The sequence below is a fragment of the Hipposideros armiger genome, unplaced genomic scaffold (genome assembly GCF_001890085.2).
Source record: "Hipposideros armiger isolate ML-2016 unplaced genomic scaffold, ASM189008v1 scaffold_0, whole genome shotgun sequence".
Classification (NCBI taxonomy): domain Eukaryota; kingdom Metazoa; phylum Chordata; class Mammalia; order Chiroptera; family Hipposideridae; genus Hipposideros; species Hipposideros armiger.
In genome coordinates this window covers 2556296-2571512 of record NW_017731350.1, presented here as the reverse complement: position 1 = coordinate 2571512, position 15217 = coordinate 2556296, and the positions used below count along the sequence as shown (strand labels likewise).

The following is a 15217-nucleotide window of genomic DNA, read 5'->3' as shown; positions in this document are numbered from 1 at the left end:
GAGGGCAGTGTCACTGGCCCTCGTATGTGGGATCCGAACCGGGGCCCTCTGGCATCCCAAGCGAGTTCTTAACCATCGCGCCACTCGGCCGGCCCCACATGTGTGCGTTCTTAACAACAAGGTTGCTGGTTCGATTCCCGTGTGAAAAAATAAAAACAACATGTTAGAGACATGTTTTGCAAAAATAGTCAAGTGTTATCCCACCTTAGGGGTCATTGCTGTCATCCCCAGATGAACTGGGGCTGGATTTTGGTTCTTGTTCTGTGCTACCTGGGGCCCTTCTGTGCCTGCTGACGCCTGTGAACCGAAGTATGTCTCGGGGCCAGGATGAGAGGCCTGACTCCATCCCAAAGTGCCTGGCCTGATTTCCCTGGCCTGAAGAGAGGCTGGCAGGGTAGCCTGTCCAATGACACCCAATCCCTTGGCGGCAAGCCTGCCCTAGGCCCTCAGATACAAAAAGACTCCATTTCCCCAGCTGGGAGCGCTGCCAGCCCCAATCTGTTCAGGCAGACCCACCCCTTGGAGAAAGCAAAGTCGTCCCTTTGGTGTGGGGGATGGGACCTCAGCACCAACCCTGCAGCCAGCACTCTGTATGGTGCGCCAGCACTCTGTATGGTGCGCCAGCACTCTATATGGTGCGCCACCCTGGGGAAAGACAGGCCCTGCTTGTCCCACCCCCAGGGGGCACCTCATACCAGGTGGGAAATTAGGACTTGTAGAGACATTGCCTCTGGGCTGTGTAGTACCTGCCTATTTGCTCGGTGTGGTCTGGAAGCCTCATTCATTCAGCCAAGAAATGTTTGAGCTTCTGTATGGTAATATGCCAGAAGCAGGGGATTGAGAGATGTGGAAGTTGCTGGATGCTGAGTGCAACTCTCAAGTGACAGTGACTGTGGAACCTGAAAGGGATACAGATGTGAGTTGTCATTACTGTAAGCTGCCTAGGTAGTAGTCCAGGGGCACGGTTCTGGGAGGTGGGCCCACCACTAGACCTGAGGGTCTTCTTGAGTCTGCCAATCTCTGAGTGTGCCCCCAGGATGAGGGAGGGGCTTCCATACCTGCCCTTGTCCTAGGCTTCTGGTTGGCCTTACGGACTTGGCATAACCTCCCTATGCCCCCCTGGGGGATCCCTGGCTCCTGTCCTGGGAATTCCTATCTCGGACCTGCTCACTTGGCTCTGTGCCCTTAGTAAAATTTGACCTCTTCATTCTTCCTCACCTCTCTGTTTCGCTCAGTTGCCTCACCCAGACCCTCCCAGAGGGCTCTTTCTGCAAAAGCGAGCCTGGTTGTAGAGCAGGCCTGCCCTGAGCCACAGTTTGTCTGTAGTCCCCACCCCATCCTATGTCTGCCCTGCCTGGGGACCCAAGAGCCAGAACCTGTAGCAGATGCAGGCAGAAATGAGACCCCAGGGAGAAGGTAGTTTTATTCTGTAGCGGGGGCTTCCTTTCTCCATTGGTACTGGGACTGATTACAGCCTGACTGTAACTGGTCCCCCAACCCAGATCTCTCTGCCTTCCCATCCAGTCATACCAGAATTTCTCCCTGCCCTGCAGCTCTCCTTTGAGCCCTGCCTTTCCCAAGAACCACAGCCCCTCCTGACTGCCCCTCTTTCTCCACATCTCAGGGCGTGGGTGGGGTCTCCTTCTGTGAGATAAGTTTGCCACAGCCCTGTTTGTTCACTATCCCTGGGATGTGTTCAGATCTCTGTGTAGACATGGGCTCTCCCTCACAGGTCTGCCACCCCCACGGTTGACCAGGAGCCCTGCCACCCTTCAGCCCGCCCTTCCTACTGCTAGCATCCGGATGTCATGTCCTTGCCCTGGGCAATGGGAAAGAGCTGCTTGTTCCCCTCCCCAAACTCAGGGCACAGAGAAACCAGGGCTGGATAAGATGCCTCTAGCGGATGGCACAACCAGTGGCTCATGCTTGCAGCTCTGTAGGAGGCACAGGAAGCAGAAGGTTCCCCTGCCCTTTGGAGCTCAGGGTTGTGTAGAGATGACTAAGCAGAGTAGGGCTGGGCACCACGGCATGGCTGCCCTTGACAGACATTGCAAGGAAAGACGTTTAAGAAGTCCTGAGTCTTTCAGTTTAGAGACAGCCACTGCCTATGTGTGGGGCGCTGCAGAGGGAGCTGGTCAGTGGCCCACAGGAACCAGCCCTGGGTCTGCGTTGGCTGGAGTCGGCAGTGTGATGTGGCGGACACAGTTGAAGTCCTATCAACTAACCAGGACATCCAACATGAGGGAAGGGCCACCATCTAGCCAAGCTTGGTCTGGACCAGATCACATGCCCTTGGCTCAGGCCCTGGGCCCACTGGAGCATTTCCAGACGTCAGCAGCCAGGGAAGTGAAAGGTTAGGAAGGGCTGGGGCTGTTTAGCCAGAAGATGAGAAGATTCAGAAGGTGGAAAAGTCTCCCAATATCTGAAGGGCTTTCAAATGAAAGAGATCATACTAGACCCGGCAAAAATAAAATTCAGGGATGGGAGCTTTAGCACACACAGATGGTGGACAATGAAGAATGTTGATGGTAGCCGCCCAGAGCACTATGCCACAAAGGATCCTGGGCCTGTGTCTGGACTCAGTGGGGAACCATGCCATAATCAGTTATGCCATCTGCTAGCATGCCAGCTGGGAGGCCGCTCCACTAGTGCCACATACTTGCCACCTGCTTTAGGGTCTGTGCTAGAAAGACCCTCCAAGCCCTCGGGTTTTATGAAGGTGACCAGGTGGTCAGTGTCAGGCAGTCATTTCCCAGAGCTCAAGTGCCCTTGTAGACCAATGGCTCTTGATATTTTTGTGCCAGGGATCCCTTTGATAATCTGGTGAATCCTATTGTTTTTAAATGTGCAAATAAATGTACTTCCTAAAGTAATGTTTTAACGTGAAAATAAAAAACTGAGGATTATAGGAAAATCCAATTTGTTGAAATAAAGTTATCAAAACATTAAAAAGCAAGTTTGTGATATAGAATTGTGTGTATATACTTCTTAACACATACAAGATGTGATCGAACATTATAGCGAATGTTTTAAAAAATTTCACTATAGTAAAAGACACATTGTTATTAATCCCCCTCAAAATGCTCCCCTTTATTTCGAACACACTTATCCCATCGTTCTTGCCACTTTCTGAAGCAGTTCTGGAAGTCCTCTTCCTTGAGTGTCTTCAGTTACGCTGTCTGTGGCTGCCTTGATGTCCTGAATCATTTTGACTTTGGGAAAGAGCCAGAAGTCTCACGGTGCCAGATCCAATGAATAAGGTAGATGAGGACGCACCGTAATTTTTTGTTTTGTTTTGTTTTTGTTTTAAGATTTTATTGGAGAATTGGGAGAAGGGAACAGTGTTGGGGAATTGGGGAAGGGGACCAGCCAAGTTGTTGTTCTTCAATCTTCATTGTGGAGGGCGCCAGTCGCCATCTGGCTTCCCGTCAGCAGCTCGTGGCCTCTAAGCTCAAGGTGCTGTTTTCAATCTTAGTTGCATGTAGGCGTAGCCACCATCCCATGCAGAAGTTGAACCAGCAGCCTTGTTGTTAAGAGCGGATGCTTTATCCACCAAGCCATATGGGCGGCAGCTCAGCTCAAGGTGCCGAGTTCAGTCTTAGTTGTGGGTGGGCGTAGCCCACCATTGAACAGGCAATCTTGTTACACCAGCTGAGCCATCCTGCCACCTGTTGTTGGCTCAGCGACAGCTCAGCTTGGGCGCAGCGTCACTGGCCCATGTGGGAATCAAACTGGCGGCCCTGTTGCTCAGAGCTCATGCTCTTAAGCCAACTCTTAACCAACTGAGCCACTCAGCCGGCCCCATAATGTTTTCATTTGACAGAAATTACCACATACCAGAAGCGATGTGTGACACGGAGCGTTGTCATGATGGAGGATGTTTTACAGCCCACTTTAAAACACACCTCTCAACTGTAGCTCACACCCGAATGACTGCCCCGGACAAGTTGAAACTTGTCATACACTGTTACTAAGGTTCAGTGTGATGCTTCCCATATTGAAGGTCTCTGCCTTTCCGTTGGATGGCACTCAGCAGCAGTATTCACTATAATCCGTGTCACACATTGCTTCTGGTACGGCAATTTCTGTCAAAAACTATGGTGTGTCCTCATCCACCTTGTCCACTGGATCTGGCACCGTGCAACTTCTGGCTCTTCCCCAAAAAGGACCATGAAAGGTAAACATTTTGAATCAATTCAGGACATCAAGGCAGCCATGACAACACAACTAAAGACACTCACGAAAGAGGATTTCCAGAACTACTTCAGAAAGTGGCAAGAACAATGGGATAAGTATGTCCGAAGCGAGGGGGAGTGTTTTGAGGGGGATTAATGGCAATGTGTCTTTTACTGTAATAAATTTTTTTATGTAAACAATCACCATATTTTCTGATCATACCTTGTAAAATTAGAAGCAATGGGTCTAATTACTATCATTTCAGAATAGTGATAAGTGTAAATGCTACTTCACAATATCTGTAACAGCTCCAATGTGAAAATGAGAATAGCTGTGATTTCTTTGTGACAAACTTGCAGGTATTGCAATGGTACATTCGTAATTTGAGGAAATGCTAAATTTCAGTGAGAGGTTCATGAAATTTCAGTTAAAGTTTCCCAGGCCCCCACTTTCTGTCCGTGGTCCCAGATGAATACTCGTTGCCATGGAAACTGGTCCCTTTGAGAGGGAGCCTTACTCTGGGCCGAGTCCCCTAAGTCTAGCCTGTTGGCATTGGGAGGAGCGAGCTTGTCTGCAGGTACCAGGACCAGGGCAGGAGAGCCTGCCACGCTGCAGGGTTTGACCTTCTCTCTCTGCTGCAGGTGGGCGGACAACTTTAAGGCCCGGGGCTGTGGAGAGAGTGAGGAGCACAGCTTCCAGCATCCCTTCCTCCAGGTATCTGCCCGTCCTCCTCCCTTCCCATCTGCCAGGCCTCAGGCCAGGCGCCCCGGGAGGCCCTGCTGTTTCCTGACCAGGAGAGGGATGGAGTCCTCTCCTGCTTCCAGAAAAGCCACCCAGTTCTCTCTCCCTTCCCAGAACACAGGCCAGGGTGTAAGTGCCTCTGGAAGGGAGCAGAGGGCACAGTCCTTTCCGGGAAGCCTGAGTAAGTCCTGGTGAATGGTCATGTCCTGAGCACCGTGAGGCCAGCCCTCACCAAATTCAAGTCAGAATACATTTGGAAAACAACCCTCATAGCAAAACCTGCTCTCCATCCGCCGGAAGCCCAGACCCAGCTGGACAGGGCAGACACCATAAATAGGAGGCACCTCATTGCTCAACTGGGAAGTAGGAGACTCAAATTTCAGCCCCAGCTCTGCCAGCAACTTTCTCTGTGACCTTAAATAAGTTTTTGAGCCTCTCTGGGCCGCAGTTTCTCCATCTGGAGCTTGACCAGGGTTTGGCCTAGATTAGTGGTTTTCAGACCAGGCTCTACACAGCCTTCGGGTTTGCGTCAAGATGTTCGGGAGTCTTAGGGGTAGACCCAGGAATCAGTCTTGGGCCTCCCGCACACAGCAGCTCTGTTTTTGCCTGTTTTATGTGTTGGGGTTATAGGTAAGCTCTTGTTTGAAGAAAGGTTATGTTAAATTTTTTTTGTTAAAAGTGACCCTCCTTCCAGCTCTAAACTCCTAGGGTTCTGTCTCTGCAGGCAGTGGGCATGTTCCTGGGGGAGTTCTCCTGCCTGGCTGCCTTCTACCTACTCCGGTGCAGAGCTGCGAGGCACCCAGACACCAGCATGGATCCCCAGCAGCCCTTCAACCCCCTTCTTTTCCTGCCCCCAGCCCTCTGTGACATGACCGGGACCAGCATTATGTATGTGGGTGAGTAGCCAAGCCAGGCTGAGAAGAGCTCAGTGAAGCCCATGACCCAAGGGAGCCACTGGTGAAACAGCCACCTCTACCCCCAGCTCATCTTCATCTCACCCCTGCCCCTCTCCCGTAGACTGTCACACACATGCCCCTCCCCCCGCAAGATTACATACTATGTGGGAGGTACATCTTCAGTACTGAGGACACCCTACGTGAACAGACAGCCTTGACCCTCGAGAGCTAACGTCGTGTGTCTGTCCTCTCCTAGCCTTGAACATGACCAGTGCCTCCAGCTTCCAGATGCTGAGGGGAGCAGTGATCATATTCACAGGCCTGTTCTCAGTGGCCTTCCTAGGGCGGAGACTGGCGCTGAGCCAGTGGCTGGGCATCCTCTCAACCATCGCAGGGCTGGTGGTCGTGGGCCTGGCTGACCTTCTGAGCAAGCATGACGACCAGCACAAGCTCAGCGAAGTGATCACAGGTGTGGTCGGGTTCGGGGATCCAAGGGCTGCCCTTCCTGTCCCATCCTGTCCTCTCTAAGGGCCCAGCACAGTCATTCAGCAAACTTTTACAAGCTCTGCTGTGTGTCAAGCTCAGGGGGAGGACATGTGGGGACCAGCTGGTGTGGACATGGACCTGCTCTCGAGGTGATGGATAGAGTATAGGGAAGGCACTTACCAAGTGAACTGAGCACTTACCAAGTGCCCAGCCTGGTTCCGAGCACTGGTGTTTGCCATCACAGTGATCCTCACGATCCCAGAAAGGAAGCAGTGCAGCCCATTTTACAATGAAGGGACCACCCTGGTCACTCAGAGGCAGAAGTAAACCAGGAATGTCTGCCTCAAAGCCTGTACTTCTCAAAAAGACTTGCTTACCCCTTCGGGGGCCTCAGCCCAGAGGCTTGCCAGCCTGCCCCACCCTTCAGGGGCCAGGAGGTCAGGCAGGGGGCAGTTATGACTGTGCCTTGTGAACTGTATGGTGCCTACGAAAGTCAGAGCTGTGCATGTTATGTCCCCATGGGTGCTGTCTCCCTCAACTTTGGGCCCACCACGCTGCCAACAGCCTAGTAGCCTTGCTGTGTCCCTGCCTCCCTCACCCTGGACCCTGTTGATCCTTTCCCACAGGGGACCTGTTGATCATCATGGCCCAGATCATCGTCGCCATCCAGATGGTGCTAGAGGAGAAGTTCATCTACAAGCACAACGTGCACCCGTTGCGAGCCGTTGGCACTGAGGGTGTGTGAGCACGGGCTGGGAGAAGGGCATTGGTCGGGGGGCCACGTGGCGTGAATGCACATGTAGGAGCACAAGACCAGGTACCAGGGGCACTGGGAGGGGTGAGCCCCCCATTCCTTCCTCCCTTCACCACCAATGTGTTGCCATATACTCTGATATCTGCTGTGCACATGGTCAGGAGCTCAGGGAGGACAAGAACGAAGATGAATGAGAGGTAAGCCTCCCTCTAGAGGAGCTGACCAGCAAGAAAGGACCAGGCAGTGCGCCTTAGCTCAGACTATTTGTGCTCAAGTGATTTTCACCTGCCAGGCTTCGCTGAGTGTCTTGGGGCAGGGGAGGTGGCATTCGAGCTGCAGTTTCAACAGGAAGAGTGGGAAGGAGGGAACTCCAGGCAGAGTGAAGACATGGGGAGCTGGACATGAGTTTGGAGACCAGTGAGTAATAGTTTGGGTGAGATACAGGTTTGATGTTGGGGAAATGGTTAGGAATTGAATAGGTCGAGGTCCTATCATGGAGAACCTTGAATATCAGGCAAGTGTATTTAGACTTTAAATGACAGGCAGAGAGGAACCACCAAAGGTTTTTGAGGAGGGAAGCAACTGTCAAAATTATGCTTTAAAAACAGGAAACTAACAGGGTGCTTTAGAGCAGTGTCACCAAAGTGTGGCCTGTGGATCAGTCAGGGAGCTGTTTGTCCTGGTCCACAGTGAGCTGAGAGGGCTTACAGCATGTTAATCAACCACATTAGCGACATCATTAAACATAGTGTTTGTTTCTGCTCATTTTTTTGTTTTCTAGCAAGACTTTCTGAATGAAGCAGTGCATCGATTTATATTCTGGTCCATCTCTTTGTCACAGACCAATGCCACTGAATGAGAGAGCCATGTTTTTCCACACTTAGGAGCACTATAGTGGTTATGGCCAGCAATTCTTTTTTAAATGAATAGACTAGAATTTAAAAGTGTCTAAGAACATTGTACATTATAAGGGTAGCTGTTGCTTTGTGAAAGTGTGCCTGTGCACACATATACTGGTCACAATATAAAAAGTATTTCTTACTCTTGGTCCAGTCAGAATACACAGATTAACACAGAGATAGGGCAGCTAGAGACCATTCAGTAGGCAACTGTGAAATCCTGGTGAGATGGATGTCTCCAGGACCTAAAAGAAAGATCCTGGTGTGAGGGCCACTCAGAGGGATGGCGGGAGATCAGGGGAGGCCTTGCTGGGAGCCTGAGGGCCGAGCGGAGAGTACAACCAGCTTCCTCCTCTCCTGCAGGCCTCTTTGGCTTTGTGATCCTCTCCCTGCTGCTGGTGCCCATGTACTACATCCCTGCCGGCTCCTTCAGTGGAAGCCCTCGTGGGACACTGGAGGATGCGCTGGACGCCTTCTGCCAGGTGGGCCGGCAGCCTCTCATCGCCCTGGCGCTGCTGGGCAACATCAGCAGCATTGCCTTCTTCAACTTTGCGGGCATCAGTGTCACCAAGGAGCTGAGCGCCACCACCCGCATGGTGCTGGACAGCCTACGGACCATTGTCATCTGGGCACTGAGCCTGGCACTGGGCTGGGAGGCCTTCCACTCACTGCAGATCCTCGGCTTTCTCATCCTCCTGATGGGCACTGCCCTCTACAATGGGCTGCACCGCCCACTGCTGAGCTGCCTGTCCCGGGCCCGGCACCCGGCAGAGGAGGGTGAGCGTGAGAGACTGCTGGGTGCCTCTCGGACTCCCATCAATGATGCCAGCTGAGCCTTCTGCGGGGCCTCTGCTGCCACCTGGATGGACCTTGTTTGCCCTGAGGCTGAGGCCACAGGGGCTGGTGAGCCTCAAGAGTGCCCTGTCCCCAAGGCCTCACCCTGCCCGTCCTCTCCACAGATAGGCAGGACAGCTGCTGCCCCAGAAGATGATATGATACCCAGGTCCTCCTTTGTCACCATCCCCTGTAGAAAGGTGTTACCCAGCCCCCACAGGTGTGAGTGCAGTGACTGAGCCCAACTAATTTCTCCAACCCCCTAAACCCCTCCGGCAGCAGTAAAACTAAATCTTAAAATGGAATTGTAGGAACTAACAACCCTAGGATTTCCTCCTAAATCATAAGCTACAATTGGTTCTCCAAAGAGAGGCGAGGGAGCAAATTCAAACCAGAACTAAGTATTGTATTTTTTAAAACTTGTAAGATATTCCTTAACCTTGTCTGGGGCCCTAGGTTTCGCAAACTCAGTGTATGTTCCCCAGCCCACTCATTACCTCGTGGCTCTGGGCCTCGGCGTCCTGCTCTGTAAAGCAGAAGGTATCGACGCTGTGGCTTTGGCTTCAGGGCCTTCCATCCCCAGCTGGGCCTACTCCATGGGCCTGTGATTTTTTACCAACCTGGGAAAGGAGTAACAACCCATTTATTGGACATTCCCCTCTGTCCGCAGTGCCTCCTTCCCAGGCCTGTTATAATGTTTCGTGTCCTTGCTCTTACACACCCTCAGGGCCTCTCTTCCTGGGAGAGGTTACAGGGGGATTCCAGGCAGCCCTTGATACCAGCTTTTATGAACTCTGCACCTTCCATTTTAAAGAGAAGGAAACTGAGGCCCAGAATTATAAGTTGTTTGGCAAGAGGGGTATCCTGCCATGGGCTCTGGCCATGCAAGCCACGTGATTCTGCCGCAGGCTGGGATCTAGAGCACATCTGGACCTCAGCCGCACCCCCAGCAACCTGACTCCATGAGCACCCTCCAGGGCGATGGACTGACCAGGATTCTGCCAGTCAGAGTAATTCTGGCATCTCAGGATTGTATCAAGTGCTTAACTTCTATTCTCGTGCGTAACAACTTGCACAGGTTGGTGCAGATCAAGAAAACCAAGGTCCAGAGAAGGTTAAGTGACTTCCTCATGGAGCCAGTATTCCAAGCAAGGTTTGCTTGATTTTAAATCTGTGGCCCCACCTACCATATGGGTCTGGGATCTTTGGGGAAAATTTCCTGTGGCTGAGATAGAAGCATCATGTGCTGGTGTCCTCCCAGTAAACCCCCTCCCACATCCCATCCCCCACCCCCCTCCCAAGAGAGAAGACTGACATCAGAGACTCCAAGGAGCTGAGTGGCCCTTCATTCCAGCGTTCTTCACTCCATGGCAGTTTCTGGAGCCTCAGACCATTTTCCTGGGCAGCTCAATCATAAAACACCAAATGCCTCCCTTAAAATAGATTCCGGAGAAAGGCATCTTTGACAAGCAAAACCCTTAGGCTGTGTGGGAATCCAGCAGGTTAAAGTTTGCTGGGAGAGGAGAGTCTTTCCATCCCACCAGCTCTGAGTCCCAGGGGCCCCTGAGCATCTCTGGGTCATGGTGTGTGTCATAGGAAGAAGGAAATGGACAGGAGAGTGGTGGGGACTACACCTGCCTTGTTCAAAATCAGGCCTTAGAATGTTGTTTTAGGCTTTGTTTTAAAAAAATAAAAGGGAAATTGGCATGTGGACTATTTTTTAAATGACGGAAGGAGCCCCGGGGTTGGGACGTTCTGGGGTGGCATCTAGAATGTTGTTGGGTCGTAAAGCTCTAATGACCAAAGCCTAGAAATCACCCAGTCCACCATACACTGTTCAGAGGAAGGAACGTCTCAAGGTCATACAGCCAGTGACAGGCAAAGCCAGAGTTCCTGGTTCCCAGACCTTGCTCACCGCTTTCTGCCACAGGGAGTGCTGCCAGGAGCCTGTACCAAGAATCCAGGAATGTTCCTTTGCCACGGCTGCCCAGCCTGTGCGCTCAACTGTGCAAACCGCTTAGGAGGGTGTTAGGGAAGCAGTTGGCCTTAATGTGAGCGCTGCCATGGGGGCCTGTGTGGATTTTAACATTGAAGGCTTGGGGAGAATTGTAGTGGGACTTCAGTGGGGAGGGGTGGCAAAGCATAAGGAGAGGGACACCCCATCAGGGATGCCACCAACTCAAGCAAATCGCTTTACCTCCTGGAGCTTTGGGTCTTCATCTCTCAAAAATGGGAAAGCCAGCCTCCATTTAGCAGGATGAGCATGAAAATTACGTAAGATGAATAAATCACAGGTGCCTATAAATGTTAACACACAGCGGGGTATATGTTAGGCTCAACTGTCCACCAGGGTGGTCTGTCAGGGGCACTGAAGTCCCAGCTGAGCACAGCATGGCATCAGCTTTGCTGAGAGGGGAAGAAATGTTTTATTAAAATATCATCATGGAGTAAAATATAAAATCATATCAATTATAGCAATAGAGGATAAAACAGAAGCCTCCAGAAAATTTTTATGCTGACAGTGGGCACCCTCCCAGCCTCTGGAGATGTGTTCGCTCCATTCCGTTGTCAGGGGTGCTTTGGAGGGTGAATTTGAGAGGCTTTGCTATGTTGTGCTCATCATGTAGATGGAAGTAAGAACCTCTACTTTCCTGTTGAGTCTGGAGGGTTATAAGGAATGTCTGGCTGTCGCCTACCATTCTAAATGGAATAAGGAGGCCCTAAATGGTGGAAGATTGGCATAGAGGCCCTGACCCCCCAAATAAGAATTGACTGGTATCAGACTTCCGTAAACGTTGATTCAAATACAATGTAATTTAAACCACCTGTACCGTGGTGAACTGGTCAGCCCCTGCCCCTCAGAGTGGTCCTGGGGGAGCCTGGGGCTGGGGCTTCCTTCAGGACTGCCACCTAGGCCCTGGAGTAGGCCTCAGGCTCCTCTCGCCAGGAATCTGCCTACAAAGCAGAGATTTAGGAACATGCCAAGTGGTTCCATTTGCCTTCACTTTGTCCAAAGGTCTCTGCATAGTTTAACCAGCAAGCAGCACTCCAGGAGGTCAGAGCGCTGACCCCTGATGAGGATGGCAGAGGACTGGAGCAAAGGGCCACCTGGTGTAGGGGAAAGAAGCAAACTTAGGAGTCAGCTATGTCCTCAGCCCTGCCTCTACCTTGACTGGATGACCTTGGACAAGTCATGTTATCTTTCAAGACCTTGGCTACCTATGAAAAGGAGAGGTTCTTGGCAGTCCCAAATGTGTTCATCCCTTTGACCCACTTATCGATCAATACCATTCTTTCATATTTGTATTGCTTTAGAGCCCCCTGGCCTTTTGTTGACTACATTCTTTCAAAACCCAAGGTCAGCAGAGGGCTCTCTATATAGCCATGAAAGTTTATAAATAACCCTTCTTCATTAAGAACCCTTGTTAAAAAAACACAAAAATTTAATAAGAGATCTCTATCCCAGAATTCAACAAGGTTTATTGAGAATAGATGTGCTCCAAGGACTGGTTCCATCAAAGAAAACAGGAAAGATGAATGTGTAACGAAAGAATTCCAGTACAGCATGCTGTGCAAAGAGGCCTTTATATGAGATGCGTACAGGAGAGATCAGCTAACTCTGCCTGGAACTCAGAGACAGGCCCCACTTGAGCTGAGTGTTGAAGGATGGGCGGGAGTCCTCTAGGCTTGGTGGCATGAGAGGAGGGAAAGAAGTATTCCAGGAAGCAGGAACAGCTTGTAAAAAGCACAGAAACGGGCGGCCGGGTGGCTTGGTTGGAGCAGTGCTCTGAACAGTAAGGCTGCCGGTTCGATTACCATGGGCCAATGAGCTGCACCCTCTGCAACTATTGGGTTGTCGGGAAAGTCATGACGCATTTTTGCAATGAAAAACATAGAAAAAATACGTCATGACTTTTCCGGCAACCCAATAGATTGAAGATAACGACTTGGGCTGAGCTGCCAGCAGGCAGCCAGATGGCTCAGTTGGTTAGAGCAAGTGCTCTTAACAACAAGGTTGCCAGTTCGATTCCCACATGGGATGGTGGGCTGCGACCCCTGCAACTAGACTGAGAACAGCGACCGGACTTGGAGCTGAGCTGTGCCCTCCACAACTAGATTGAAGGACAATGACTTGACTTAGAGCTGATGGGTTCTGGGAAAAAACACACTGTTACCCAATAAAAATTTAAAAAAAAAACACAAAAAAACACCAGAAACATATGTCACAAGGTGATGTATTTGAGAACTACAAGTAAGTAGACTGGAAAACCTAGCAATAGGCATGCCACACAGGAAGTGGCCAGATACAAGGCTAGAGCAGGGTAGCCTCCCAGATAGTGCTATGCCTTTTAGGAGTCAGTGAAGTGTCAGGGCTCTCTCTCTGTAGACAATAGGGTGCCCTGAAGAGTTTTAGGCAAATGAGTGACATGATCCAAATCGTTGTTTGGGAAGATCACTCAGTTATATGGAGACAGGTTTGACTAGCATTAGGAAGAACTAAAGGCCAGTAAGGCCACCTTTGATGAATTAGGGTCTGAAGTAGGGAAATGGTGGTGAAGATAAATACAAGAACCACTCAAGAAGGAGACTCTGACTTTTCAGAGACCTGGTTGTGTAAGGACATTATGATAAGTGAAATAAGTCAAAGAATGGCACATACAGTATGATCTCTCTTCTATGTGAAATCTAAAAGAAGAAGAATCCTCTATTTTCTACCTTGTTTTCCACTTCAATAGAGCAAAGTAGGAGCTATATGTCTAAAGCAGAATTAACAAGTGAAGATTTGCCTTGTCTGATTAATGGGTGTTGAGAACTGGTGTACCTGGACTTCTTGCCTCTGTGTTGACCTGGATTACTGAAAAACAATCATCTTTCTGTGATTTGATTGCACCTCACTGGATTCAATCAAACATTCCTTTTCCTTCCTTCTTTTTCTTTTTTCCTTTCCCTCCCTCCCTCCCTCCCTCCCTTCCTTCCTTCCAGTAAAATATACACAATGTAAAACTTACCATTTTGACCATTATTAAGTGTACTCAGTGGCATTAAATATAGTCGCATTGTTGTGCAACCATCACCATTCATCCCCAGAACCTTTTCATCTTCCCAAACTGAAACTCCATATCCATTACACATTAACTCCCCAGCCCCTGGCAACCACCATCCTATTTTCTGTCTCTAGGAATTTGATTGTTCTAAGGACCTCATATAAGTGGAATCACAGTATTTGCCCTTTTGTGTTGGGTTTATTTCACTTAACATAATGCCATCAAGGTTCATCCATGTTGTCAGAATTTAACTTTCTTTTTAAGGCTGAATAATATTCCATTGTAGGTGTATACCACAATTTGTTTATCTGTTTAGCCATGTGGACATTTTTGGCTACTGTGGATACCACTGCTATGAGTATTAGTGTACAAACACCTGTTCAAGTCCCTGTTTTTAATTCATTTGAGCATATACCCAGAAGTGGAATTGGGGGATTATGTGCTAATTCTATGACCAATTACCATATGGTTGTAGAAAACAGTAGAATGTGGTTGTACCATTTACACTCCCACCAATAGTGAACAAGGGTTCCATGAAATCACTAATTTTGCAATGACATTTTTCCTGATTATAGTTCATGCTAACTGTAGAACACTTAGAAAATGCAAGGAAGCAAAGCATAGAAAACAACCCTCCCCCACCTCCTTTTCTAACTACGTTTGACCTGAATACTTGTTATCCACAACGGGAAGGAAAGGGCTTATTTCCCTTGGACGATTCTATTGCAGTGCTGGGGAGTGTGACACAGGAATAGTACTGAGGTCTGCCCTGCCTGACTGACCCCATCTACAGAGCTGGGATCCTGGCTGTCCCACGACCCTAATCAATGATGTTCATGCAGTTAAACTGGCTTTTGAGTCATTCGTGGGGTGTTCCCGGAAGGGTCACAGGCACAGCGTGGGGTTATCACATTCTCCGTGGGTCTGCCTCCTCATCTTTAAAAACTACCTCATCAGGATTGATAAGGCAAAGCATAAAATATTTGAGCAAAGTGATTTGTCTAGAGAAACGCGTTCTACAAACACACCACCTACAATACATCTCCAGAGTCGAGCTTTTCTCCAGAGTCTAGCTTTCCCTTTTCCACCAGAGGACACCCGAGGACCTGGGTCTGACAGCAACCCTCACAAACACGTAGAGTGAAAGTTTCCGCCTGTTTTCAATTCTCCAAGTGTCCACTGGCTGGTTCCACCGACGATCCCCTCTTCCTCCTCCTATCACTACCGCCGTTAATCCCTCGCTCTGTGCTCTCATTGGTCTTTCCCGCAGTCGCTCTGCTCCAGAGGCAGCCACTAGGAGTCGCAGGATTCGGGTTTTAAAAAACGCCGGCAATGAATCGGCTGAGTGGGCCATTTGAACCCAAGGGGGACGGGCGTCACCGGAGC

At 50.0% G+C, this 15217-nt stretch overlaps 1 protein-coding gene across 1 annotated transcript in view; it reads left to right on the top strand.

Moving 5' to 3' along the window:
• The window catches only part of SLC35F6 (solute carrier family 35 member F6), a 16615-nt gene extending 6118 nt beyond the window's left edge, over positions 1 to 10497 (top strand). The window contains exons 2-6 of the mRNA XM_019642145.1: positions 4818 to 4890; positions 5642 to 5813; positions 6070 to 6282; positions 6926 to 7036; positions 8316 to 10497. Of these exons, the coding sequence (XP_019497690.1) occupies positions 4818 to 4890; positions 5642 to 5813; positions 6070 to 6282; positions 6926 to 7036; positions 8316 to 8785 (1039 nt within the window). The 3' untranslated portion in view covers positions 8786 to 10497. The remainder of the gene's footprint in view (positions 1 to 4817; positions 4891 to 5641; positions 5814 to 6069; positions 6283 to 6925; positions 7037 to 8315) is intronic.
• Positions 10498 to 15217: the final 4720 nt, after the last annotated feature.